The following is a 27,020-nucleotide window of genomic DNA, read 5'->3' on the forward strand; positions in this document are numbered from 1 at the left end:
CATGCCTCCTCATCAGGAACGTTGGTACCAGTGGGTAGAAAAGTTGAAAGCAATATTTGTAGCAATTTGGGTAGTGCCTGAACTCCTTCGAAAGCTTGAGTGCCGTAGTCATCGATCGCCTGGATGACACGACTATTGAACGTTTGCGGATCGTCTGTGGCAGCCCCGCCTTTCGGGTCAACGTCCATTGGAGTACTCATGAGGAATCGATGGATATGGATGGAGTCTATTGCAGTCGGAGGAACCAACTACAGTGCAACTGTCAGAAATCCCCGTATCAATATTATTTTGGTCTGAACGACTGAATGGTGGAAGGAGTTGGCGACCCAATTGAATGGGCACACCCGGCTGGTTTCGCCGCCTTCGCCGTTCAGTTTCGATCAGTGGTCCATTTCGGTTCCGACGAAAAATAAGACGTAAATTTAATTAACTTACGTACAAACTGCCACCACGCACGTCTAGCCAACTCAAGTACGTTGCCTCCGAAAACCTCGGAGAAATCATGTGGGTCACTGAAAACCATGAAACCGACTTCTTCTTATCACCTGGCTGTACTATCCTAGGAAACGTGGCGCTTCGATGGATGGAGACGCATCACATTTCAAACTCGCTGCACCGCACTCGAGACACGTAACGCTCGTTCATTACGCGGGCGTCACGTCATCGACCCTATGAGCTCACTCGCCTCTCCTCACCCTAAACAAGTAACAAGCTATGCCGTGTTAGCGAAAGCACTCGTCAGCGGTCCTTCCGCGCTACATATCAAGTAGGCAAGTTACTAGCCTCTATTGGAATACAGCTATCAAGTCATCTTTACGTCTGATTTCACTTTTTGTAATTTCTGTTATTCTGTAGCGGGTTTTGTGGGCTTAGACTTCTGCCGCGTCAGGCGGCGTCCACCAGTTATATACTACGTATACGTATATGTATATACTCGTCGGTAAGTTATTGTATGCACAATCCCACCGCCGCGCTCCTTCACTCCCCGTTCCCCTCTTAACATAGGGCATATCAGGCTTCTGGCCTCTCCCGGCTACACAGCAATGGCTACAACCGTGTATACATCACCATCTCATCTTTAACTTACCTCTCCCTGTAAATAAAACATTTCCACTTTCAACAAGTCCATCCATTCCTCTCCGATCTCATTTCGCCATCGGAGAGCTCTTACTTATTCCATTCTTATCCCTATACAACCAGCATCAAGACAGAATAACGTGGACGTGGACAATCAGTGAGAGAGTCTCATCAAGGAGGACATGGATCGACTCGGAACGATCATCTCTGTATTCTCCTTCTCTCCTTCTCATCCTCTGACGCCTCATATATACTCGCGCTACATACCATCCACATCCACATCTTCCCCAGCTTCTTCATATTTCATGTCTGCTTCTACCACCCAGTTTGAACGGCCCCGGCGCGTGGATGTATGGGGGGACGGCTTCGCCTGGAATTGCATTGCCGACTTACTTGCTCCCTGATCCCGCCTCTCCTTTCACTACTACTTTCCATGACGAAGAAGAGGAGACTATACTAGGGCACCACCATTCATCTCATCCATCGACTACTACTGCCAAGGCTCAAGGTAATAGGCGGACGTCAATGATCCGTCTCGCCCGGCAGAACTTGGGTCCTTGATCTCGATGAGGAGGGGAATTCGATGGGTTTGGGAGTGATGTTGAACACCAGGCACAGCAGGCGTGAGTTATTGTTTCTTTTATTTTCCGTGATATTCTACTTCGCCTCTCCCTACTTCGTAATCACTTAAATCGACATATTCAAACCATCTCTTTTCGATTTTAGATCAAGCTCTGCAGAGTCTGCACGGAAACGGTGGGATCTGTTTTCCGTGCGAGTTCATTTGGGCGTTTTCCACGCGAAGAAAAATCTAAAGCAGGGCGGTTCTTCTGTGTCATCGTCATCAACTTCTACTGCATCTCCGACGATACCTAGCTCGAATCCGGCAGGGCTGCGGTCGCCCAAGTTGGCGCCTAGTTTTCATGTCTCCTCCATCCAAGTTACTTCATTTCTAGAAGGGAGATCTCGCAAAGATGCCTATCATACTCTGCGAGCTGACTTCAAGGATGTTGACTACTAATCGCGTCGTATCTTATCGATTTGCGATGGGATATCGTATCCATCCATCTTTGACTTTTCGACCCTCAATCCCTTATCTCTTGTTTTCTTTCCATGGAGGTATGGCATGGATTTTATGCGATCTCTCGCGCTGAAGTCCTTCATATATTGCATCACGACACCGCACCCACGAAGCAAGAGCATGAACATTACGACAAGCACGAACGGCATTGTATTATCAAGCTCAAAATTTCCTAAATTACTGTATTACTAGCAGATGAGCTCGTCCTTCGTTCTTCGGATGCCTGTCCGCAGTGCAACATCTGCACTGTATCACTGATGTTCCTCTGCAACAGATCTCGGAGGGAAAACCCGATAATTGAGCTATACACTTATCATTTTCCCCTCGCGTTTCCCTGCCACTCGTCAGAGATTTGGGTATTTTCCATCCGAAGTTTCAAAGTGATCCTTCTTCTCGCTTTATATCCAAGTTCCTCTTACAATTCGATTCTGTTGTATCTTTCCTCTATCCATCCCATAGGTTCGTGCGTCTATCATGACTTTTCTAAAGTGGTTTCCTTCCCGTCACACTTGATGCCGTCTCTTCTATGCTTCCGACCTAGTTGCCCTTCTCTCCCTTTTCCATTCCCCTATTTGTTAATCTGTTGGAGTTGTTCACTGGTGTGTGGGTCACTCGAAATTGTTTTTCCTTGACGAGTCGAGTGTATACCCACCGCCACTGGTTTTAGTTTATTTGGATTGGAATGCTCAATGCAATCTACTTTGGATACCCCAACGATTAGTCGCTTTTGTCTAACTGATCACGATGAGAGAGCCGCAGCACACTCACTTGGATATGAATGATAAGGAAGTTGTATTCAGAGGGAGCCCGGGTGTGAGTGTGGTGACTCTGAGAATGGTTTGTGGGTATGCGGGGATGTGGGGGAGACATTAGGATGAACAGGCAATATGCCTGCGCACGACATCAGAGGACCAGGGATAGCGCGTTAGATCCAAGACGATAGGGTGACGATGTCAGTCCCTAATCGTGATGTGGTGGGGCAAGCGGCGGAGCAGCGCTGCCGCTCGGTCCTATGATGACATCCGTGACGCAATCAATGTCAGGAACGTTAAAGTGTATTAAGTGATCGTGGGGCGCCCCGCTCTCTCTCGGCCATACCGTTAAGTGGAGTGAAGATGGTGAATGTCAGACGGAGCAATTGGCGCGCCTGCGAGCGGACGTCACTGGAACCAGACCAATAGCGGCCAGGATTGTTTCGAATCATGAAACGTCGATCGCGAATGTGGTGTTGACCTGAGCAGGCAGATGCGGACTTCGGAGACCAGACAAAGATGGCTTTGATGGATGAGATTCCCACTGAAGCAGACATCGCAACGGCCAGATGGATCCCCCCAGCTATCATTCCGCGATTTCTATGTGCCTCTTTGTCATCGTACTTGGGTATTGTGAGAAGCTAGCATGAATATGTGAGGAAGATCGAGAGACGATCTTTGGCAGGAGTCTGTGCACAAAGTTCTGTCATATCGCAGCCAGGGTGACATTCAAAACCACAGTCGGTCCCTGAACCCAAGTCACAGAGTACGAGATTGTATTTTACACATGTACTGGCTCCTCATTTAGACCGTCGGGATGGGCGCCTGTGTGGATGCGAAGAACTTCCTGTTTAGTGTTGTGCACGAGGTTGCAACGTGTTGATCGTGTCATTGTCAATCGTCCGTATAGTCTGTTCAACATGCGAAAGTTCCTCAAAAAATTAAAGGGGAAATTCTCGACGAAGGGAGCTACATCGTCGCCGGTTCCAGGTGCTTCCTCTGCTGAACCCGCACCACGGTCTTCCTCTGTTGAGTCAATAGTGACACCCGCACCTGCACCCGCAGTGGTAGCCGAACCTGAAGTGGCAGCGGCACCCTCAAGTAATGCGGGTTTCAGTACCGTTTGGAACGGTGTTCTGGACGTGCTGCGTATTGCCCAAGCAAGTCTAGATAGTGTCCCTGTTCCTGGGCTCAAGAGCGCGATTGGAGGCTTCCTTGAAATAGTTCGCCAGTTGGACGTAGGTTCTGTAACCGCCGCGGCGGGGACGTAACGCTAATAGTTGCGCTCACAGACAGTCGGCGCAAATGTGGATGCGATTCGTCAGCTTGAGGACACTGTCAAATTCTTCAATCAGTCAGTATCGAAGCCGCTTGAAACATACGAAGGGAAACCCTCTGTTCCTTCCGAGCTAAGCGAAGCCATCGACGCTTTATCGGGGTATGTTCAGATATCCTGAGAGTCAGAGTAGTCTGACTGTCCCTTTTAGTGAATTCGTAACGGCTACTTCGCCTTTGGAATCGTACAGGGACAAGAGCGGTGTCTACCGATGGGCGAATCATCAACAAATTGCAGCCGAGGTGGGGAAGGCTGGGGGAAGGATACACAATGCTGTAGCGGCCTTTAATGTAGATATCCTTCCGCTACATTTATGTATCACACCGGAAGCGCTAATCTATGGACATAGGTTGCACAAGGGGTCCGACATTACTTACAGATTGAAGTACGGTACAGCTTTCACTGGCTTTCTCAGAGCTCCAAGCTGACTAATACCCTAGCAACTTCGCGAGGGGATCGAGGAGATTAAGGTAGTTTTTCGACCGTGTACGCATCATAGGTGCTGACTATTTCCAGGCGCACAAACGCGACGAAGCCTCGGCCGAAGAAGCGAAGCAGTTAGATTCTCTTCTCAACACGCTTCCGCGTACTCTCAATGCCGGCTATGACACCAACCGGCCTGGTGCTCCGTCTAACTGTTTTCCCGGAACGCGAAAGGCAATTATTGAGGAGGTTAAGCAATGGTTGCACCGACCTATCAGTGATACAACAAAGCCGGTGTTCTGGTTGAATGGTCTAGCTGGGATCGGCAAGTCGACTATTGCACGCACCATTGCGGAGTATGCCAAAGAGTCTGACCTCCTTGGATCAACCTTCTTCTTTGTCCGTCAACATGCCGAGTTGTCTAATGCGAAGCTCTTCTTTGGGACGATCGTGCGGGACTTTGCCAAGAAACTTCCGAAATTTGGTGCAGCTGTCGCAGAGGCATTGAAGGAGGATGACAAGCTTTCTCATGCCTCCCTTGCCACCCAATATTCCACCCTCCTCTTCACCCCCCTGAAAGACCTCAAACTCTCTTCACCCCTCCTCTTGATAATTGATGCCCTAGATGAGTGTGAGCGAGATGAAGTGGATGGAGCAAAAGAGTTGCTCCGCCACATCCTTCGCTGTTCTGGCATTCCTGGTCTCCGTATACTCATAACAAGCCGACCAGAACGTCATATCACTACAAGTTTCGACCAAGCCGTGAATATTGACAAGATTGTGATTCATGAAGTTGATAAGCTTGTTGCTTCAGATGACATCAAGTTATATCTTCAGTATGAACTCCAGTCTATTTGTGAACGATTTAGGGACACTCTTCCAAAGGGGTGGCCTTCTCCAGATATGATCTTGGCTCTTGTGGGGAAAGCTGGCCGGCTTTTCATCTGGGCTGCCACTGCCATCAAGTTCATAAATGATGATGATGAGGGTCCTGTTTATCAACTGGACTCCATCTTGAAAGGCAGTCAGGAAGCCGATGTGGGTCCCCATGCTGAGCTTGATAAGCTATATGAAACTGTTTTGTCTGCCTGTGTTGCCAAAATCCGGCAAGACAGGCTTGTGGAGCTCCATTGTCTTCTACAGACCATTGTCCTGCTCAAGGATCCATTGACCCTGAAAGGGCTGGGTGCTTTCACTGAGGTCTCTGATCCCAAGTTACTCCTTGCACGCATCCAATCCATTGTGCCACTACCACCACATCCAGAAGACAGAGTTAAAGTCTATCACCCTTCCTTTCCTGATTTTGTCTTGCAGCGATGCAAGAATCCTCAGCTCAGGGTTGATGTGGAGAAGCATGAGCAGTGGATGGCTCTTCGTTGCCTGAACCTTCTCATTGCTGAGCTAGGACCAGGGAGTTCACTCAAGGTGGACATGAAGGATCTAAGTGTCAGGCCCACTTCAGTAGTTAAGGAGGAAGTGCAGTATGCATGCTGCTTTTGGACATCCCATCTATGCAAGCTGCAGTCAGTTGATGAAGAAGTCAGGGATACACTGGAGAAGTTCACTGGTCAAGGTGGTGGAGTTGAAGGGGGAGTTTTACTGCAATGGATGAAAGTCCTACGGGTGATTGGGAAAGTGGATCATATTGTTCAAGGATCAAAGGAAACTCTTCTCTTCATGGTAATGATCATGCTGTTTACATCAGGTTCTTAACATTAACCTTTAAGATAGGGAGCTAGCTGCTTAGCCCACATTCAGCCTGTTGTGCATGATGCCTATTCAAGGCTTTCCTGGCTTAGTGACATCCAGCAGTGGCAGCGGCGGTGGCAGCGGCAGCAGCAGCAGCAGCAGCAGCTGCAGCTGCAGCAGGAGGAGCGGTGGCAGCAGCAGCAGTGGCAGGAGGGGTGGTGGCAGGAGGGGTGGTGGCAGGAGGAGTGGTGGCAGCTGCAGGAGTGGCTGCAGGGGCTGCTGCAGCAGCAGCAGCAGGGGCTGCTGCAGCAGCTGCTGCAGCAGGTACAACACCAGCCACAGCTGGTGGAGCGGCAGCCACAGTTGGTGGGCTGGCTGCAGCTGCTGATGGAGCATGAGGAGCTAGAAATAGATCAGGAGGAGCTGAAAAGAGGAGTACAGGAGTGGTGTGATGAGCTACAGCAAGTGTGGTGGCAGGACATGGAACAGCACAGCTACACTTTGCCTAAATAACACTGATCAGAATTTTCCTCACATATGTATTCATGACCAATCTGCATGTTCAATTGGCAAATGATGTTGAGGATGGAGTGAGAGCATGAGTGGAGTAGCCTTGGCCTCAGTGACTCAGAGCAGAGCACTGTGCCAACATTCAGTATGCTGGTGTGTGGCTCTTAACTTACTGTCAAAGAACACAAGTCTGTATGTGTGAGGTCTCAGTGGGTAGCTCAGTGTTAGAACTGGGCAAGGGCAGACAATTCCAGAGGGGAACCGGAGACTTAGCAAGGAGGGACCTTGGCCTCAGCGACTCAAGTGGAGCGCTGTGCCATTGCTGTTTGTCCATTTGGTCCTTAATTTCATAGGCAGCGAGCAGGAAGTCTCTAGGGGGCATTTCAGGTCGATTTTAGACTAAGGCCTAAAACGAGTATGTACAAGCACTGATATATATAATGGAGAGGGCAGAAGCACAAGGAAACAAAGGGGATCCAAATGGGAACAAAGGGATGACAGAAGTGGAGTGGTACTGAAGGTCATAGGGCTGAACCTGTGGTACATCCGAAAGGAGGTAAGGGGGGCGAAGCCCAGAGGGGCAGGAGGATGAGGGGAAGTGGGGATGATGACTAACTGGCTAGAATGGGAAGAAGCAGCAGTCCAAATAGGGATGAGGGGGAAACGTGAAAGATACATTCACTGCATTCAGAGCCAAATTATCCCGTGTACTATTCTGCACTGTAATAATGCACAAGCTGTGTCATCCTGTGCTATTCCCTGAAAAATCCCAAGCCTCTGAGCAGGCACCAGTTTAACTTACGAGATGTGCAAAATCACGCCTGGGTATTTGCCAGGAATATAGCAGGGCTGAGCATGTGCCTGCACTATCCTCTGTCCTATTCCTTGTTTCTGCAAAATCCGTGTTCTATCCTGCATCAAGCACTAGCTCAGGCCTATTCACTATTAATATTTGTTTTAATGATGTTTGGTTTTGTGGTGAAAATCTTACTCCGAAGGTCTTTCTTGTCTGCGTCCACAGCTGATGCTTGCTCCAGATTGATGAGGATAATCGACTCCATCTCATCCTTACTTGCACCAACCTTACTGTCAGAGACGGGCCAGACCAGGACCACACTGGAGCCTCTTTGCCAAAAGGCTGACGTTGACTGACCACTCAGTCAACTTGGATCCTGGTATTTATACAGGTGCTAAGATGCCACTTTTGCACTAAGGACTCCGCACCTAACAACCTTTGGCCTACGACCGGTCTTCACCTAGGATTTTCGCCGCGTCGTCCTGTCAACCACCGCACCGCTTTAGCCTGGAGCAAGCCCGTGCGTGACGACGATCCTCCCTCACCACCTGGACATCACCCCTACCCACTCCCGACCCTTGGTGCCTGAGCGTACACCCCTACAGTCCTCTCCCGACCTCATAGGTCAGTCATTGCAGAAGGCCTAGTATGGCCGACTCCTGCACTCAACCCCCAATGACCCTTGAGTCTGTATCTGCTGATACAACACCACCGGTTCCGTACCCACCTGGCCGGGTCCTCATAACCCAGTTGAGGACGAGTTGTCCTCCTCCACCCGCGCCTAGGTACCCCGCTCCGAGCCTGTTTGGCTCCCCCAGTTGACTCCGATTCCCCAAATGGCCATAGGACTCCTTCCTGTCAATCCCGCTATCGCCGCCTTTGCCGTAATCAACATAGCGACATGGAGTACCTCCCTGTGCCATCGCCGAATGGGATCCCGAGTCCTTCGTCCCCGTTCTCCTGGTCACGCCGTTGCCACTTAGCCGAGTTTTCATACTAGATGCCGCAAATCAGCGCATTCCTGGCTCTTGGCAGGCTAACCACCTGAACACCCTGAGCGAGTCTACCCTCGGCCTGTGCTCCAGCACCCTGAGGACCTCGTCTCAACTTCACCATTTCCTTCCGTGATGAGTTCGCACCATGCCACAGCAGTACCACACCTTGTACTGCCGCACCGCTGGGAACTTTATCACACTCTGTTCCTTCGGGCACTATGAGAGTCACTTGTGTGGTCTCCCATGTGTCATCATTTGACCCTTCTGCTTGCAGCTGACTTGTGAGTTGACTTCTGTCCTCCTTGCGCCGCATCCCCGAACTCTGCGGTCATGTTGAGTGGACTCCTGTCCTCCATGCACCGCACCTCCAAACCTTTGGACATGATGTGAGTTGCCCAACCAGCCTCCATCTGTCGCCTCCGCACCTCGGGCCGATTAGGCCACTTCACTTCCGCCACCCGGACCCCTGGACTCATAGGAAGCATGGTAGGAAGGTCAAGTTTGAGTTAAGAGACAAGTACACCAGCTTGTTCTCCTCTGACCTTCTAACCCATCGTCACCGACTCCTTCTCCGACTTCCATTTTGAGTACCACACCAATCCCGTGCCGACTTGATCACGACCCTAAGCCCTGACCCCAACAAGGCAGCCCCAGTAAGTTCGAAATGAGGGCCAAGAGACTACTAGGGGGCACAGCACTCCCTTTAGAGTTGCTGAGGCCGAATGCCCTACCCTCGGGCCTTGTCTGAGGCATCGTGGCCATCGTGGCCCTTAGCAATCCGCATCGGCGACCCTCGGTGCCCGACCCCGGATCAGTATCTAACACTTACCCTCTAACCCTTTATGCCTCCTGGTGGCTTTCTAGCACAGAGAACCTTAATCAATATTACCAATCATCAGGCAATGCACTGCTCTCAATCGCACCATAATCGCACTTCGCACTTGCATATTTTTTTAGGAATTGTCGAACTGTGATCTGGTCCACTTGGCTTTGAGCAAGGTGAAGTACTGCTCCACGGCATCACGAACGTTGTTCTCATCAATCATTCCTTTTTTGATGTGGATCTTAATTGTTTGTGCCAGGAATCAGCGGTTTTGCAAAGGTGTGTCCACTTTCATGTACCAGTGTTCCTAAGCTAATTCTCACCACCTCACTGCCTCACTAACCACTTATTGGCGCCTTGAACCCCAACCACCAGTTTGGGGTAAGGCCAGGCTCTCCATCTGCTCTGAGTTGCGGTTGGAGCATCATCTGGCAAAGGCGATGGTAGAGGGTTTTCACATCAATGCTTTCTATGTTGAGTCCTGGGCATTCAACACTAGATCAGTAAGCCTGACCCACATTCCATGTTATGGGGCATGCGACTCACACATGCATTGGCAGGCCACTTGTTCTTTGTCTTACCTCTCACACTGTTTCTGCCGTTCAGGTGAGTGTCTGCAGTACTATTAGCAGATTTTAGCTGCACTTATTGAGTCATCTGCCCTATGGGAAGACTATTGCTACTTTGGCCAGTGGAGTAGTGTTCCATCACTTCAAGTCTGATGTTGTGGGTGTGCTGAGAATGCTGGTTCTGATTGCATTACCATGGAGATCTAGCTGAGGACCAGATGGAGTTTTGCACATCAGCGAGGTGGACAGCATATCGCCTTCAGGACCTTGAAGTCCATTGGGTGTATTTATTGTTCTTACAGCACTACTATCTGAATTTGCTCTAAAAGTATGAAGCACAAAGAGGATGCGGAAAATGAGTGGAAAATGAGCAGTACTGAATATTGTTGGATTTAAGAGTCGTTTGTATGTGCATGCAATGGACCTCTATTCTGTGTGCAATATTCTGTGAAATATTCAGTAACGGATACTGCCAGGACCTAGCTGGTGCCCTGCAAATCTGGTCAGCGAAATCCCTGTGCTATTCTCTGTCCCAGTGTGTGGGAGTTCTGAACTATTCCTGACATATCCTGCGATCATTCTAGTGTGCAATATAACAGAGAATATCACAGATATCCCTGTACTATTTGGCTATGGATAATCTTTCTCTAAACACAGTGATTACAAGTGGCGAAAGTGCCGAAGATGATCCGTGGAGCTTGGAGGTTGCAGAGCTTATGGAGGTTATGGAGGTGGGGTTGAAAGTCCGAGGAATATTGGCAATGGTGTTTACGTAGTATGAGGTCACCAATGCAATGGACTAAAGCCGAGGTGGAGTCAAAGTCCGAGGTAGGAACTATGATGGAGACTTGGAGCGAAGGTACGAGCAGTGCCCAAGTACGAGGTATGGGACAGTGGCAGAAGGTTGTAACTTGGCGGGAGGTCAGCGGAAGAGGGCCAGAGGGAAGAGAGAGGAAAGAGGAAAGAGGAAAGGCATGGAGGAGAGGAAAGGTGTCAGGTCCAAAGGTGAGTATTGGAGCGGACGGATGAAGGGTAGGAGAATGACGGAAGGGTGGAGGTGTTGTGAGGAGGAAGCAGAGGAGTGGGAGGAGGAGTAGGAGGAGGGTGGCGAGAGGAGTGGTGTTTGGTCCGAGGTGAGTATCAGAGTGGACGGAGATAGGACAGGAGAAGGATGGAGGAGTGGAGGTGGCATGAGGGGTGAGAGGAGGTGTGGTGTCAGGACTGAAGGTGAATATCGGAACAGACAGTGGTAGGGCAGGACTCCGGAGGTGGTGAAGAAGGAGGTCTGGGAGTCGGGTCGGGATCGGGTATGCATGGATATGACACCTAGCAGGTCAGGGGTTGTGAATTAATTGGTGGTGATGTGGATGAAAATAACTTCCCAATTAGTTTCCATGTCTCATCAAAACAAACAAACACTGGTGCATGTGATGCTAACCTTTTGTCCACCTGCTGCCTGACTAGCTATTCATTGGACAGGGACAACCTCATGAGGCCAGGGTGGTTAGGTTTACACAGAGAAAAAACTCTGCATTATTGCCATTTGCAAAATTCGAGGCAAACTCCGAAATTCAAAATTCCGCAAAATCTTTCGCATCACTGCTCACTCAAAACTGGGCCGATTTTGGTGATTCAACATGCGTTGGAAAGCGTCCGAGTAGCGCATGAAGCAGGTGCAAACCAAATTGTTTTTAAACAAAAATTTTTTTTCTCGTGTTTTCCGTGCTGAGAGGTCTTGAAAGTCTGAATCAGCCCTGCCCCAGGTTACACAAAGAGCGTATGACTTGGTTTAATTCCTGGAAAGCCAAAGGGAACAACATAGCAATGTGTAAGCGTAATATAATTTGGACAACTCCTAATATCATAGTCACGAGAGCAAAGCCACCGTTGTTGAACAAACCTGCTAGACCATGGACTATCCTCTGAGTGGCACTGTCCCCTGTGCACCTACAAGTGCGCCTACTGTTTTGGTGACTTCAGGTGTCCAGAGGATCACTGAGGAACGTGGCAATGTTGTTGCAAGGATGTTGGCACTCCATGTCCATCCTGAACAGATTGCATTGGTAGCTGGTGTGAGCTTACGGACAGTGTATCGTGTACGTGAAAACTGCCAGGCGAATGGTGGCGCATTCAGAATTTCACATGGGCCATCCAAAGCTGGTCGGCCACGCCTCATAGAAGAGAATGATATCAGCGTAAGTATTTTTCCAATCACTATATTCCTGGCCTCTCTAAGTGCATAGGTTAGTACTTGTTAGGTCTGTTGGAATTCCGCAAAGATTTTTACCTTGAAGAACTCCAAGCTCACCTGCGTGAGTTCCGGGATCTTGATGTATCCCTTTCCACCATTTGGCGTGCATTACAGAATGCTGGATTGACATGGAAAAAGGTGGCTATTTATACCCATTTCCCTTGTATTTATTAACCATGATTTCGTGACAGATGACGAAGGTGGCAATCGAGCGCAGCGAAGTCAAACGGGCCAATTTTCTACTCGAAATTGGACAATATAAGCCAGAGCAGCTAGTTTTCATTGATGAGAGTTCATTTGATAAGCGTACTACATATCGGGATTATGGTTGGTCTCTCCGTGGGGAGCGTGCGACAAAGCGCTGCCACTTCATTCGGGGTCGAAGGTATGAATAATTCTCATCTTTTGTGGAAAATAATCTCATACAAAGGCTCAGATACTCCGTCTTGCCAGCTTTATGCCTCGATGGCATTATTTGGCTGAAGATTGTGGAAGGCTCATTCACTGCCGAGCTATTCACCGATTTCATCAATGGGCTACTGGCGCAAATGAGCGATTTTCCTGGGCCGAATTCAGTTGTCGTGATGGACAATTGCCGTATTCACAAAGGGGAACACATCAAGTCAATGATCGAATCAAGGTATATACATGTCTACTTCTATTTCAACAAGTGACGCTAACAAGTCTTTATTAGTGGCAAAAAAGTTGTCTATCTTTCACCTTACAGCCCTGATTTCAGCCCAATCGAACCATCCTTTGGTTGGCTGAAAGGTTTGACTCAACGCGATGAGGTGCTTCGTGAGGATATGTGCATCACTGATAATGATGATGCCAAAATCGCGACAATCACCCGTTTGCATGAATATATTTTCCGTATCACACCTGAACTTGCACATTCATGGTTCCGTAAATGTAATTACATTTTGTAGAATGTTCAAAGGCAATTACGTTTCTCAACCTCCTCGATGAGCTCATCAATGGGGAAAATCCCGATAACGGAGGTGAGAAGGCTTTTGATAGTCGCTTCATCGCAGTCAACGTCCAGGAGGCCACCCACAACCTGAGGCATGCGGGCCGCATTGACGCACTGAACATAAACCTCGATAAACTTGACCAATCCATTTTGATAAAGATAAAGAACAAAATCGTGCACAAAGTCGAAGCGATCGCAGACGATGATAAGCGGGAGTTGATCGGAAAGTTTCACCTCCTTGAGGAAATTCTTGACTTTTTCTGGATTGTAGTAATTGCTCTCACAGCAGATTCGTTCAACCTCGCGGATCTGGCCAGTCCGAGTAGCGGCCTGGATGTACTTGAAGTGAACCTTGGAGTCTTGACTGAGATTTACGACCGAGCCAAGGTAGTAATATAGCCCCTCAAAGCTCTTATACAACTCGAATAACTCGATGAGTTTGACTGGACCAAGAATGTCGGAATACTTGGTTGCGATCTGGACCACCACCTGAAGGTTTTCGCGCATATTGATCCGATCCTCGTAATGCTCGAGAGCCTGCGGAATCTTGGTCAGTGAAAAATAGTCTAACTTTGAGAATCGCATACACACTGCAATAAGCCGGCCTTCTCGCACAAGTTGGCAATATGTGGTCGGTCGTAATGGCTGAGCATCTCATTTCCGAGAATTGCATCTGCCACCTGGGGAGCATGAACTAAATTCATCTCAAGGAGACGAGTCTGAAGATGACCCTGCTCAGGTTTATTATCTTTGAGGGCATCGAGGAGGAAGGACATGGTGGGTTGAATAAGGTTCTGTGACATGAAGATGTCTATGATGCGTTCGATATCTACAAGGGGCCCATTCTCATCGTTTACGAGCTGGGCTGCAAACTCGGCACCCTTCTCAGGGTTCGCTCGCATAATGTGCTGAAGAAGCACCGCATAATCAGGGTGGTAGCTGACTTTCTTTGTGTACAATAGAATCTTGTCGAATTGGCCCGTCTCGGCGAAGCATGCGACAACCTTATTGGGGACGTTGGCGCAAAGATATACCGAGAGAGCGAGGGTCATGTTGTGTAAGCGAACAATGTCGCCAAGTTCTTCTGTGCATTCAAGCTGGAGCAATTTATGTGGTCAACCTCTATGCTCACGCTGGATGAGGAGTTGTTACCTTGTTCTCTTTGAGCCATTTCTCAAGCAGTTGCTTACGGCCCTGGGCAAGAACAGGGCGCGCCAATTCAAGTGACTCATGCTTGTTAAGCTTGCCTTTCTTGAGTAAAATACCAAAGGGCGAAAGAGTGCCTGGTTGAACAGGAACTTGCTTGAATTGCTCTATGGTTTGCGGTGTATGAAGAATGCCCTGAGAGCAATCGTCAGTGTGTAACAACATAAGAGTGTCGAATTATCGCTCACTCTTGGCGAATTGGCCGCAATCTTGGCAGCTTCACTATATTGGCCGGAGGCGAAAAGCTGCTGATACTGCTGAACATACAGCTCGTCAGCACCAGGTAAATTTGCCCGGCTAGCTAATTTGACCACCAGCTCGGTGTTGTTCAGAATGGTAAGAATGTAAGGGATGACGGTCTGCTCGTCAGCGCTCACACTCAACACCGGGCCCTGCTTATTAACCCCGATAATACCGTTAGTGGCCTCATGTTCTGCAGTAACGAAGACAGTTTCGCCGCTGATACGGTTCATGTAGATGCATGTGCCAGTTTCGAGATCATATAGGTGAATGAAACCGGCAGTGGTTGAGCTCCGCTTCCTGAAACGGGACGTGGGATACGCACTGTTGCTGTTGCTGAGATGGAGCCCGGGATCTGGTGTTGGCTTTGAGTTGGGGCTAGGAGTAGTCCTAAAGAGCCAATTTTGGCTCGTTGAAGGCGACGCTGGGGTGACAGCTCACGAGAAAGATGGCTCTGGTGTTTTAGGTGGTTGGTAAGGGATGCTGGTACCGGAATCGACAGAAATGTCTCCAGCAAAATCTTTGCTGGTCTGAGAAGATCCACGCGATCGCCAACGTTTCACGGAGCTGATACGGGAAAGCAATGGGGCTTTTGTCGGTGGAGATGATGGCGTTGGAACCGGAAAAGCAGCAGGGGAATCGTTGGACATCAGTTGGAGACTCGGAGACTTTATTCGCACCGGTAATGGAGTGATGGTACCCGATACACGCTCCTCAGGAATATCATCGAATAACGGTTGATCTTGATCTTCATCGACACAGCTGAAGGGAGTGTATGAGCGCAATCCTGACGAATCGCCAGAATAGGAATTCGCAGCATTGGGGTCGAAATCTTGTGGACGCGACTTCTTGCACAAATGCCTACGAGGGCGAGGCGGAGACGTAGGGGGAGGGGTAATCAATGGGCGGGATGAGGTTGCAAAGCTAACCGCCATGTGAGACGGACTTGAAAACGTCGACAAGGTGGGTGACGTGGCTAAGGGAAGAGGATCTGGGGTATGAGACCGGTTTCGCAACATAAAATGGCTAGTTAGGTTTAGCGATGAAGAGGACGGGGTCTGGTAGCCTTTCAAGTGGTGACGGGAGCTGGTCGATGCTATGGAGGATGAGCGGGCATGAGCTATTGATGAACCCGCCTGTGTGGCACCTCCGAACTCATGGCCATGAAGGCTATCGCCCATCCCATCAGGGCCTGTGTGATACATGATGTGAAATGGAGGATGATGGCTGAGGTGGTGTGGAGTTGTGGCTCCGATGTCCCCTTGCTTGTGACAGTGCGCAGGCAAGGCTTGTAACACGTGATTGGTCATAATTACTAAACATCATCCGCCACCTGGGGAGCACGAACTAAATGAGAAATGCAAGGTATTTACATGAAAGGTATATATTTGCATGGGAAAAGAGTGTGAATGGGGAACTGAGGGTGTGAAGCGGTTGTGAAACCAAGTACTAGATGAGAACCGACCTATCGCCAGACAAATAAGCATCTTGAGTTGTACTTCATCCTTCGCACGCCATATAATGCATACACAGGTCGCAAAGGGGGGTTTAGGCTCAAGGAGTTCACTGAGTACTTTGGGGCTGAGATAATCGGTATCAGTCAAATCGTAGATGGTGCGAAAGCCGTGTGATGCAAACTGCTCTTTGTACTTCATCGCGAGGTGAGATTTTGGCGGCAGTTCTTCTTCATCAAGCACTTCAAGGAGTCTTTCAATTGACATGTAGCATAAATTTAGCGCTATAAACAGAAGCAACAGTGAGCAACACATGAGATCATCCTAAAATGCGAACTGACGGATTGGAATTGCACCGGGATTTACACCTGTGTCGTGACTTGCATATGCCTGAGGCACAGCGGTATTGAACGGTGCAAATCCTGTGGGATATGGCCACATGGCACCTGGAATTGGTGGTGGAGGATAATGTCAGGGACGCGTCCGGGGTGGAGGGGGCCCGGCTGTAGCGCCCGGCAGAGGGACCCTCTCGGGGGACGAAGCGGGCGTGCGTACTGACGGGCCCGATCTGGGACTATAGTCCCTGGCCACTTAGACTGAAGTGGAAAACGTGAATTGTTATTAAAAGGAGGAACTACACTACTTACCTGAAGTGGAAAACGTGAGAAGAAGGTTACTTCTTCAGTTCCCACTTCAGGTACATTTATGTACATGCGGCTTGGGTCACGTGACGGGTGCCACGTCATCCGCGGAGAAGGCTGCAGCCATCCGGGTATCCCCGCGGGGGATCCCGAGGGCATCTGCGCATGCTGGGCGTAGCGGGAGGTCGCCCGGGGTGTCCAAGCCGGACGGGTCAACAGTACAATGATACAAGGGAAGGTGGTCCGTGTAAATAGAAAGAATAAACAGAAAGGGAGAGTGAAATAAAGGAGGAAGAGAAAAGAGGGAAGAGGGAGGAAAGGGGAAGAGGGAGGAAAGGGGAAGAGGGAGGAAAGGGGAAGAGGGAGGAAAGGGGAAGAGGGAGGAAAGGGGAAGAGGGAGGAAAGGGGAAGAGGGAGGAAAGGGGAAGAGGGAGGAAAGGGGAAGAGGGAGGAAAGGGGAAGAGGGAGGAAAGGGGAAGAGGGAGGAAAGGGGAAGAGGGAGGAAAGGGGAAGAGGGAGGAAAGGGGAAGAGGGAGGAAAGGGGAAGAGGGAGGAAAGGGGAAGAGGGAGGAAAGGGGAAGAGGGAGGAAGGATGGGTAGCGGGAAGCGGGTGAGCGGGTGAGGTGGGCCCAGGTGGGCCCGGGTGGAACCGGGTCAGGCGGGTGTGCCCTGACATCACCCCCTCCTTAAGCCGCTTCGCCTCGAAGCGGCCAGATGGTTCTCTCTTTCTCTCCCTGGGGCTTGGGGGTGCGTCCTGTGGAATTCCTCGATCCGGTCGGGGGCATGGGCTAAGTGGTCCCGTTGGAGCCATTGGTTCTCTGAGCTTGGCCAACCAACGAACTTTACCAGATACCAGAGTTTCCGGCGTAGCCACTTAGAGTCCAATACCTTCTCCACCTCGTACTCTTCTTCTCCATCTACAAGTTCCGGACCTGGGCGGGGTCAGTGGGTCGTTCTGGGATATCGTCCGGGCGGTGTGGTCTGACGTTCGTTACGGATACAACCGGGTGGATTCCTTTCTGGCGTGCGGTAAGTTGGAGTTTGACGGCAGCAGGGGAGACGACTTTGACGATTTTGAAGGGGCCGAGCCATTTGTGGTCCAACTTTTTGGTTGGGCGGTCAGTCGTGTAGTTTTGCGCGCTGAGCCAGACTCGGTCGCCTTCTTGGTACTTTGGGGCTGTTTCGCGGTCTCGGTCGTAGTAACGGGCCATCTCGTCCGCTGCGTGTTCCAGTGCGGCCTTCGCCTCCTCTTGCATTTTCATCATTCTCGATGAGAACGCGTCAGCAGCTTCCACCTCGGACGTGCGTGTGGGCTCTGTCCCCATCCTGGGGTGTTGGCCGGTGTCAAGTTCGAAAGGGGTTCGGTGGGTGGATGAGTGGATGCGGTTGTTGTAGGAGAATTCCGCCAGCGGAAGCCAATCGGCCCAGTCGTCTTGTCGGTGGTTGACGAACACCCGGAGATAAGCTTCGATCTCTTGGTTGACCCGCTCAGTCTGTCCGTCCGTCTGGGGGTGGTAGGGCGTCGAAGGGGTCAGTTTGACGCCTAGAAGGTCCGCGAGCTCTTTCGAGAAGCGGGAGACGAAGGCGCTCCCTCTGTCGCTGAGGATCTCCTCTGGGAGCCCGTGGTGCCTCCAGACATGCTCTAGAAAGAGCCGTGCGATACCCTCCGAGTCTATGGTCGTCATGGTGGGGACCGCGTGGATACGCTTGGACAGGCGGTCTACTACCACCAAGATGGCATTATAGCCTTTGGACTCTGGGAGCTCTCCCACCATATCTACTGAGATCACCTGCCAGCGGCGGGTGGGGACCTTGTTTGGGGTGAGCTTCCCAACTTTTCGTGAGGGGAAAGATTTGACGCGGTTGCAGGTGTCGCACCCGCGTACGTACCGCCCGACATACTCTGCCATCCGGGGCCACCAGTAGTCACGGGAGACAAGTTCCAGGGTTTTCCATCGCCCTGGGTGTCCCGTCGCCCGCGCATCGTGGTGTAGCCGCACAAGATCATGGCGGAGTTGGGGGTCTTTAGGGACGTACACCCTCCCCCGGTACAGAACTAGTTCACCCTGCCTCTCCCATTCGTCCGACCTTAGCGTCCCTTCTCCCAGCTCTCGCATTGCCTTTACCACCTTCTCGTCGTGGTCCTTTGCTTTGCGTATCCGCTCTAGAATTCCTACCTCCTCTCCTTCTACCGAAATTCCCTCTGTTGCACGAGCCTCAAACCAGGCTGGTTGGAGGAGGGTTAGCCCTTCGTTGTCGTCCTTCCCTTTCGGGTGGTCAGCACGACGGGAGAGTGCGTCCGGTTTTCCCATGAGCTTCCCGGGACGGTGGACAAGGGTAAAGTGGAAGCGAGAGAGGAAGAGGGACCACCTAGCCTGGCGTCGATTCAGCCTCTGGGCCATCCGGAAGTACCCCAGGTTACGGTGGTCGGTATAGACCTCGACTTTCTCCTCTGCACCTTCTAGGAAGTGTCGCCACTCTTCGAGAGCCCGGACGATCGCGAGCATCTCCTTGTCGTACACCTCGTAGTTACGCTCCACATCCGTGAAGCTCTTGGACATGAACGCCACCGAGTGGAACTCCCCATCGGGTTGGAGCTGGGAGAGAACTGCACCGGTTGCGAAGTTGGAGGCGTCACACTCGAGCCTGAAACGACCCGAGTCAGTGGGGAAGGAGAGGACTGGGGCAGTGGTGACAGCTTCCTTAAGGGCGTGGAAGGCATTGTCTTCGTCCGTGCCCCAGTTCCAAGCCTGGGTCTTCCGGGTCAGCTTGTGGAGCGGGCGTGCCTTTTCAGAGAAGTCCTTGATGAACCGGCGGTAGAAATTTACGAACCCCAGGAAGGACTGCACCTCCTTCACCTTGGTTGGGGTGGGCCAGTCAAGGACTCCACGGACCTTTACGGGGTCCATCGCAACGCTACCCTCCGAGATGACGAGGCCGAGGTACTCGATCCGGGTCCGCTCGAATTTGCACTTCTCCGGCTTCAGGAATAGCCTCCTCTTCCGTAGCGTTTCCAGGACCTCTCGGACGACCTTCCGGTGCTCCTCTAGGGTAGCCGTGAAGATGAGGATATCGTCCATGTAGCAAATGACGACCTCCTGGTCGATGAAGTCCCTGAGGATATCGTTCATCATCGTTTGGAAGGTTGCGGGGGAGTTACACAGCCCGAAGAACATTACCATGGGCTCGAACAACCCTCGGTTGGTTGCGAACGCTGCCTTCCACTCGTCTCCATCCTTGATCCGGACGTTGTTGAACCCCCAGCGTAGGTCCAGGGCGGAGAAGTACTTAGCGCTCCGGAGGCGGGCGAGGACGTCTGAGATCAGCGGGAGTGGGTACGAGTTCTTTACGGTAATCTCGTTCAGCTTCCGGTAGTCCTGTACTAGGCGTAGTGACCCGTCTTTCTTTTTGACAAAGAAGACTGGTGCCCCCATTGGGGACTTGGACGGTCGTATGCGCCCGTTCTGCAAGTTCTCGCGCAGGAACTCGTCCAGCTCTTTCTGTTCCGGCCGTGAGAGGGGGAAGGTCTTTCCCCTGGGCAGCTTGGCATCTGGTGCCAGGTCTATGGCGTGGTCCCAGGGCTTCCGGGGGGGAAGCTGGTCGAAAGCTTCCTTCGAGAACACGTCCCGGAAGTCTTGGTAGTGCTCTGGCACTAGCGTCTCAAACGATGCGGGTTCTGCGCCCGGGTCGCGGGCCTCCTGGGCCATCCGCTGAGAGGGGGTCGTGGTGGCTCTTAGGTCGTGTCCCCAGCCTGGGGGGATGATTGCAGTGTAGATCCCATCCCCCGGCTCTAGGGCAGGGTCTTGGTCCTCTCGTGCTTGTGGCTGTCTGCAGGAGGACGGGCAGCGAGACATGACGACCTTCTGCCGTGCCCAGTCCACCTCTGGGTTGTGGTGTAGCAGCCACGAGTGACCAATGATGAGGGATTGCCGCCCGAGGTTTGCGACCGCGAAGCGGGCTCGCTCTGTGTGCCGCCCGAACGTCAGGAGGGCTTCCAGCTCCTCAGTTATGGCTCCATTCTCGTTCGGGGTCCCATCGACGTTACGGACGGGGATAGGTTGCGGGAGTGGGGTTGTCTCAAGCTTGTGCTTCCGGACGAACTCGGGGCTCACGAAGTTCCCGGTGGCTCCTGAGTCCAGGAGGGCCGATACAGACACTGACGCGAGTGAGGTTAGGGTGGTCAGTTTGACCGTGAGGTTAAGGGACCGGGGGGATTGCTTGGAAAGAACGTAGATAGCGGGCGGGGATACTGCCACTTCGGGCATTCCCTCTGTGGTCCTTCTACTCTCACGGGTTGAGGATGCGGTTTTCCTCTTTTTCTTTGCGATAACTCGGTGAAGTTTTGGCATTGGCGCTGCCTTACGCACACTGCGGTATTTACACGAGCTATCCTCTACGGGCGGCCGGGACGCATCCCTCACCGGTCGCCTTCCTGAAAATCCCCCTGAGTCTCTGTTTCCGGCTCTGCTTCCTCTGCCTCTGGTCCTTCAGTCAACTGCCTTTTCAGCCCTTCCATCAGCGCCCGAAGGTCTTCAGGGTGGAGGCGTCATGCCCGGCGGACCTTGGGGTGTGGGCAGTCTCGCTGGATGTGCCCTGGGGTGTTACAGTTGTAGCACCGCCTCTGGTCAGTTCTTGAGCGGTCGAGATCCATTGGCTGTGGGCCCGCTCCCGTTGTGGGGCGGGCTGCTGGGGTAGGAGGTGGGGGAGCGGGTGCGAGTCGAGGGGCGTGGGTGTGGGTCGTGTGTGAGGTGGGGTCACGGTCGGCAGGGGTCGGGTTAACGGGAGCGGGGGTTTAGGTGGAAACGCACGCGGTTGGGTGGCTTGGAAGCGTCACCACTGGTTGTCTAGGAGGGTGGCCTCGCGTTTCCACTCTGCCCAAGTAGTGGGCATGGGGCGGAGCCGGTATATGCTCTCCCGGAGGCGGGAGTTAATGGCCTGCTTGAAGCGGTCAACCAGTCCTACATCGCCCAGCCTCGAGGCGGGCCCCAGTATCTCGAACTCTTGGATGACCTTGTCCACAGAGTCGCTCCCCTGTCGGATGGCTGCCAGCTTCTGTCTGGCCGTGGCCTCCCGGTTCGGGTCCTGGAACATGGCGTCGAGTTCGGTGTTGAACTCGTCCATGGTGAGGGAGGGGGATCCGGCCGTCAGCAACGTGATCGTGCGTTGCGTTGCCCATGCCCCTGCAGGTCCTCCTTTCATGTAGGACAGCACGAAAAGAATTTGGGAGAGGGCGGTGGGGAATTCAGCCACGCGAACGTGGAAGTAAATCCCGCACTCGGCCTTGAAGCGGTCCAGGTCCTCGCTGGCTCCTGAGAAGGGAGTGGGGGGGCGACCTTGGGTGGTTTGGGTCTGGGCGCGGGAGCGGGTGCAGGGGCTGGCGCGGGAGCGGGTGCTGGAGCAGGTGGGGGTGGGGGATGGTTGCGGGCCTGGTTCTCCACAATGGCTTGGAGCTCTTGGAAGCGAGCTAGCAGCTCCTCATACTGCTCTTCTGACACCATGGCTGGGGAGGCAGGGGAGATAGGGGAGGCGGGGGAGACGAGGTTGAAACCTTCTTCTGCTGTCAGGGACGTGTCCGGGGTGGAGGGGGCCCGGCTGTAGCGCCCGGCAGAGGGACCCTCTCGGAGGACGAAGCGGGCGCGCGTACTGACGGGCCCGATCTGGGACTATAGTCCCTGGCCACTTAGACTGAAGTGGAAAATGTGAATTGTTATTAAAAGGAGGAACTACACTACTTACCTGAAGTGGAAAACGTGAGAAGAAGGTTACTTCTTCAGTTCCCACTTCAGGTACATTTATGTACATGCGGCTTGGGTCACGTGACGGGTGCCACGTCATCCGCGGAGAAGGCCGCAGCCATCCGGGTATCCCCGCGGGGGATCCCGAGGGCATCCGCGCATGCTGGGCGTAGCGGGAGGTCGCCCGGGGTGTCCAAGCCGGACGGGTCAACAGTACAATGATACAAGGGAAGGTGGTCCGTGTAAATAGAAAGAATAAACAGAAAGGGAGAGTGAAATAAAGGAGGAAGAGAAAAGAGGGAAGAGGGAGGAAAGGGGAAGAGGGAGGAAGGATGGGTAGCGGGAAGCGGGTGAGTGGGTGAGGTGGGCCCAGGTGGGCCCGGGTGGAACCGGGTCAGGCGGGTGTGCCCTGACAGATAACCGGATGTCGCACCAGGTGTTTGTTTAGACTTGCTGGGTTTGGGTGGACGAGTATCATTCTCACTTGAAAGTTTGAGCAAGTCAGGAGGAACTGAGAGGGTTGCACAGTGCAATTCCTATGTATTCATAAGTTTTACATAGCAAGCAAACCAATATCAGACTTACGATGGAAATTGCCCACAAAGTGAGCTCTGCAATGGTCAAGTGCCGATGAGTCCCATCAGGCCGGACAAAACAGGATTCCCCTCCATGTTGATTACAGTTGCCATATTTGTTTGTGAGTTGCCGCATATACGTTGCCGATGTGGACTCGACCAAGTCTGGATCGGCACTATTGTTGAGCTTAGCACAAGAAGTTTTTGAGGCGGTTTTTGGTTTCGCGATGGTCTTACAAATTTGTTAGCATTAGTGTTGCATGAGATTCTTGAACATCTATCTACTCTCACACCTTTTTTTCAGCCTTATTTCGCCTGTCCTTAATCAACACTTTCAACGCCTTCGGAGGCTTCATCTTGGACGCCTTTTTCTGGAGGACCACCTGTTTCTCGCATTCTGAGACTATTTCTTGTTGCATTTCGGAATACTCGTCCAGTGTCTCGAGGCTGTGTGCCTTCTCTCCCGCTCTTGCAGTGCTGAGCCTATAGCCCAAGCGTAGCCGGGTCTCATGGCAGCCCATTGTCTCGGCAATCTGATCCTGGAATGTCCACCATGACATAGATATGGGTAGTCGAAGAAGTTTGACGACATCGTCAGTCTCAACTTCGAAGTCTATAATGTAGTCTATAGGAGTAGGTAAACATGAATGACACCAGTCTCAGCGGGGTGAGGAATGAGAATTGGCACTCACCTTCAACTGCCTCCTCTTGGACTAGCGCCGGAGCATCGTCTGTGCCCAGCGCACCAGTGATCTCAGATTCATCACTAGATAGATCTTCAAGTTCACTCATCATCGCATAATCGGAGTCAGGAATGACTGCGGAAACTTTCGCTGCAACTTGCAGCTTTTTGTTCTCGTGCTTGACATTTATAACTTCTTTTGGGTTAACTGCGCCCAAAGTGGCAGGACTGCTGGGTGCCTTAGGCATTTCTTGAATTATTCGCGCATTTGCAACCGCAAATGTGTACTCTGGAATGCCGATCTGCTCTGTTTGGTCAGCCTCAATTGCTTTGGCTTTAGTGCGCGGCTTTCTGGTCTTCCTCACGATGGGAGGGTCAGCGGCAGAGGCGAGAATAGGAGAAATGGGGGCGAGAATGGGGGAAACAAGGGCAGGAACCGAGGAAACAACCTGGGGCTCACTTGGTTCCTCAACCACCAGGCCCACAGGAAGGGGGTTGATGATCTCAGGCGGTGGCATTTCTTTTCGACGCCTACCATGTTGTTTCTGATTCACCATGGGCTTAGCCACAGTCACTACTGCGTGAGTGGCGGTGGGATCAGATTCGCTCGGTGGTGGCACATCCACTGCCCGTCGCATTCCTCTTGTTGTGACCATGTGGACATGTAGATGGGAGTAAGAAGAGAGGCGGAACTGTACAGTTGTGAGAATCCGAACTCAGATGATTTACCAATTTGTCGCGCATTTTGGTGGCTGTACTTCAGACTCATCCCCAGTGCCAATGTCATGTCCATTGCCTCCATAATCTAATATTAATGTTGTGATGTTCAGAAAGTGCTAAATAAAGGACATGCATGCACAACATTGCACTCAAATCACGATACTATTCCACTGTTCATGTGCAAATCGGCAAGAAAAAAAATCTTCTCATATTGCTGCGCCATCCGAACAATCATGAAGCGCTACTTGGACGCTTTCCAATGCATGTCAAATCGCCAAAATCGGTCGAGTTTTGAGTGAGCAGTGATGCGAAAGATTTTGCGGAATTTTGAATTTCGGAGTTTGCCTCGAATTTTGCAAATGGCAATAATGTTCCTTATGTTTTCTGGATTTTTTCTTTCATTTCATGTCCATTTGACCTCAAACTCGGTGTACTGGTAGTCCTAGCAACTATACATACACATACCAAAACTCACTCCTAAAAGTGAAGAAATGAGAGTGTTGTGTTGTGATTAATCATTGTTGGGTAAATCTCATTGAGGGGTGAAAACCTGCATAGAATAGCATGGCCAGACTGTCAGGGACTCATCCGGGGTCAAGGAGGCCCAGGTGTAGCATCCGGCACTGAGAGCCTGGCAGGGGGTGGATCGGGCGTGCGTACTGACAGGCCTGATGTGGGACAACAGTCTGAAAGGTTGCTTACTATTTTGGGGACGGTAACGTTCTGTTCCCCTGTTCGCCTCAGGCCTCAGTTAGTCTGTCTAAATATAAGCTTAAATGTGCTGTATATTCAACGGGGTAGAGGTAAAAGGCTACCAGGCCTTTACAACTACTCCGAGGTATATATATGTAATTTACATATCTCGGCACAAATAAATAAAGAAAGAACAGCATCACTATAATGGGAATTATAGCGATGCAACATAATATAAATATCACTATAATCGGAATTATAGTGAAGTAAGGTTAATCCCTTACACAGTCCCTGGCCACTTAGACTGAAGTGGAAAGATTATTAAAAGGGGGATGCTATACTACTTAAGTGGAAAGATGAGAAGAAGGCTACTTCTTTGGTTCCCACTTCAGGTATGTTTATATACATGCGGCTTGGGTCACATGACAGATGCCACATCACCCTCGCACACAGCCGTAACCACCCAGGTGTCTCTGTGGGAGATCCCAAGGGCATCCGGTGCAAGCATGTGTGCTGGGCACAGCAGGAAGTCACCCAAGGTGCCCAGGCTGGGTGTGTCATGGGTGTGCTGTGAATGGGTCAATGGTACATTGGTACAAAGAGAGGTCATCCATGTAGAATAAAGAGAAAATAATAGGAAGAAAGTGAGGAAGCAGGAATGAGGAGAGGGAAAGGAAAAGAGGGAGGAGGTGAGGAGGGGTGGACAGTGGGGTACCGGGTCAGGTGGGGCCAGGTGGAGCCGGGTCAGGCAGGTGTGCCCTGACACAGACGAGCTTTCGCACAGCCTGTCATATCCCAGAATCCCAACCCTGTAATCTCCCACCTCATCACACCTTCCTAACAACCTCATCATCCCCTACACCATAACTCCCCACTTCCCAAGTCACCTTCCTTCCCAACTGTCTCAGCTCCGGCCTGGTTTGTGGCACACGTTACCATGGCCACTCCCATCCCAGAAGCTCGGTCCCAAGTTGGAACATTTGGAGACTCCGGATTTGCTCCGACCTCCCGACAGATCTCCGACATCCTGTGACACACCTCTAAACCATTCCCCTCCCATTTCATTTATTGGAGTCACCCAACATCCTTCGGATACGTAACTCTGCCTTCGGAGCTACCTGCATCCTCCGGTGATCCCACTCATGTCATCACAAACTAGTCACCTTCCATTTATAGTACGACTGTTGTCTTCTTTCCATTCAGTCGGCTAACTTCCTCTTACCCATTTCTCGTTCCCATTCATCCTCCGGCCTTTACTCTGCCCTTCTTGACCCGACACCTCAGTTCCCCGTTAAGGATATCGTTCGGGACCTTTCGGTATCATTTGGCACCTTTCAGTGTTTTCCATTATCACTTGGACTTTGACTAAAGTCCTTCTCCTTCCTCCATATATAAATACTTGTAGATTAGAACCCATTGTACCCCAGTTCTAATCTCAACTAAAAGTTACCCCAAGTCCCTCTATGAGTGAATCCTGACCTCTTCCTACAAGATACCTCAGACACATAAAATATAAGGACTAACTGAGATGTAATGGAGGCACAGCGCTCCCTCCGAGTCGCTGAGGCCGTGTCCTTCTTAGAGCCTCTTGTACCACCCAGCAGACCTGGGCTTCCTGGAGAAGCTTTGGTTCACTACTGGAGCTCTTGGATCCCCTCTAGTTGAGCCCTGCCTGCATTTGGACTCACACTCTTTCCCTGTCATATCCATACAATCCCGACCTCCACTCCGGGCTCCCATAACTCCGAAACTACTCCGGGGCCCTACTTCCCTTCCATCACCTTCTCCTTGCCGACTTC

At 51.4% G+C, this 27,020-nt stretch overlaps 7 protein-coding genes across 7 annotated transcripts; 3 read left to right on the top strand and 4 right to left on the bottom strand.

Moving 5' to 3' along the window:
• Positions 1–1,425: 1,425 nt before the first annotated feature.
• Positions 1,426–2,098, top strand: EI90DRAFT_3126714 (uncharacterized protein; the record flags this gene model as incomplete). Its single annotated transcript, XM_039063942.1, has 3 exons — positions 1,426–1,585; positions 1,649–1,700; positions 1,804–2,098. 3 exons carry the CDS (start codon positions 1,426–1,428, stop codon positions 2,096–2,098), a joined length of 507 nt encoding a protein of 168 aa, XP_038913714.1.
• EI90DRAFT_3066751 (uncharacterized protein) lies at positions 1,974–2,841 on the top strand (the record flags this gene model as incomplete). The annotated part of the gene is given in 4 exon segments (XM_039060967.1): positions 1,974–2,196; positions 2,272–2,450; positions 2,471–2,529; positions 2,541–2,841. Coding segments are annotated over 3 exon segments (158 nt in total), but the record flags the coding sequence as incomplete, so codon positions are not given.
• Positions 2,842–3,622: 781 nt separating this feature from the next.
• EI90DRAFT_1677110 (uncharacterized protein) lies at positions 3,623–4,421 on the top strand. The gene is made up of 3 exons (XM_039052018.1): positions 3,623–4,148; positions 4,207–4,348; positions 4,398–4,421. Exons 1-2 carry the CDS (start codon positions 3,744–3,746, stop codon positions 4,321–4,323), a joined length of 522 nt encoding a protein of 173 aa, XP_038913716.1. The 5' UTR covers positions 3,623–3,743; the 3' UTR covers positions 4,324–4,348; positions 4,398–4,421.
• A 2,043-nt stretch (positions 4,422–6,464) lies between these two features.
• Positions 6,465–9,241, bottom strand: EI90DRAFT_3126716 (uncharacterized protein; the record flags this gene model as incomplete). The annotated part of the gene is made up of 6 exons (XM_039063943.1): positions 6,465–6,781; positions 8,392–8,519; positions 8,575–8,660; positions 8,709–8,981; positions 9,025–9,125; positions 9,202–9,241. 6 exons carry the CDS (start codon positions 9,239–9,241, stop codon positions 6,465–6,467), a joined length of 945 nt encoding a protein of 314 aa, XP_038913717.1.
• Positions 9,242–14,180: 4,939 nt separating this feature from the next.
• Positions 14,181–14,520, bottom strand: EI90DRAFT_2852906 (armadillo-type protein; the record flags this gene model as incomplete). Its single annotated transcript, XM_039053756.1, has 2 exons — positions 14,181–14,372; positions 14,428–14,520. Coding segments are annotated over 2 exons (285 nt in total), but the record flags the coding sequence as incomplete, so codon positions are not given.
• Positions 14,521–14,588: 68 nt separating this feature from the next.
• On the bottom strand, positions 14,589–15,008 carry EI90DRAFT_2927769 (uncharacterized protein; the record flags this gene model as incomplete). Its single annotated transcript, XM_039054945.1, has 1 exon — positions 14,589–15,008. A coding segment is annotated over one exon (420 nt), but the record flags the coding sequence as incomplete, so codon positions are not given.
• Positions 15,009–23,052: 8,044 nt separating this feature from the next.
• EI90DRAFT_3017978 (uncharacterized protein) lies at positions 23,053–24,552 on the bottom strand (the record flags this gene model as incomplete). The annotated part of the gene is made up of 6 exons (XM_039057171.1): positions 23,053–23,087; positions 23,137–23,162; positions 23,267–23,358; positions 23,420–23,751; positions 23,819–24,500; positions 24,538–24,552. 6 exons carry the CDS (start codon positions 24,550–24,552, stop codon positions 23,053–23,055), a joined length of 1,182 nt encoding a protein of 393 aa, XP_038913720.1.
• Between the last annotated feature and the right edge of the window lie 2,468 nt (positions 24,553–27,020).

This window comes from Cantharellus anzutake (genome assembly GCF_015039405.1).
Source record: "Cantharellus anzutake strain C23 chromosome Unknown EI90scaffold_39, whole genome shotgun sequence".
Lineage (NCBI taxonomy): Eukaryota > Fungi > Basidiomycota > Agaricomycetes > Cantharellales > Hydnaceae > Cantharellus > Cantharellus anzutake.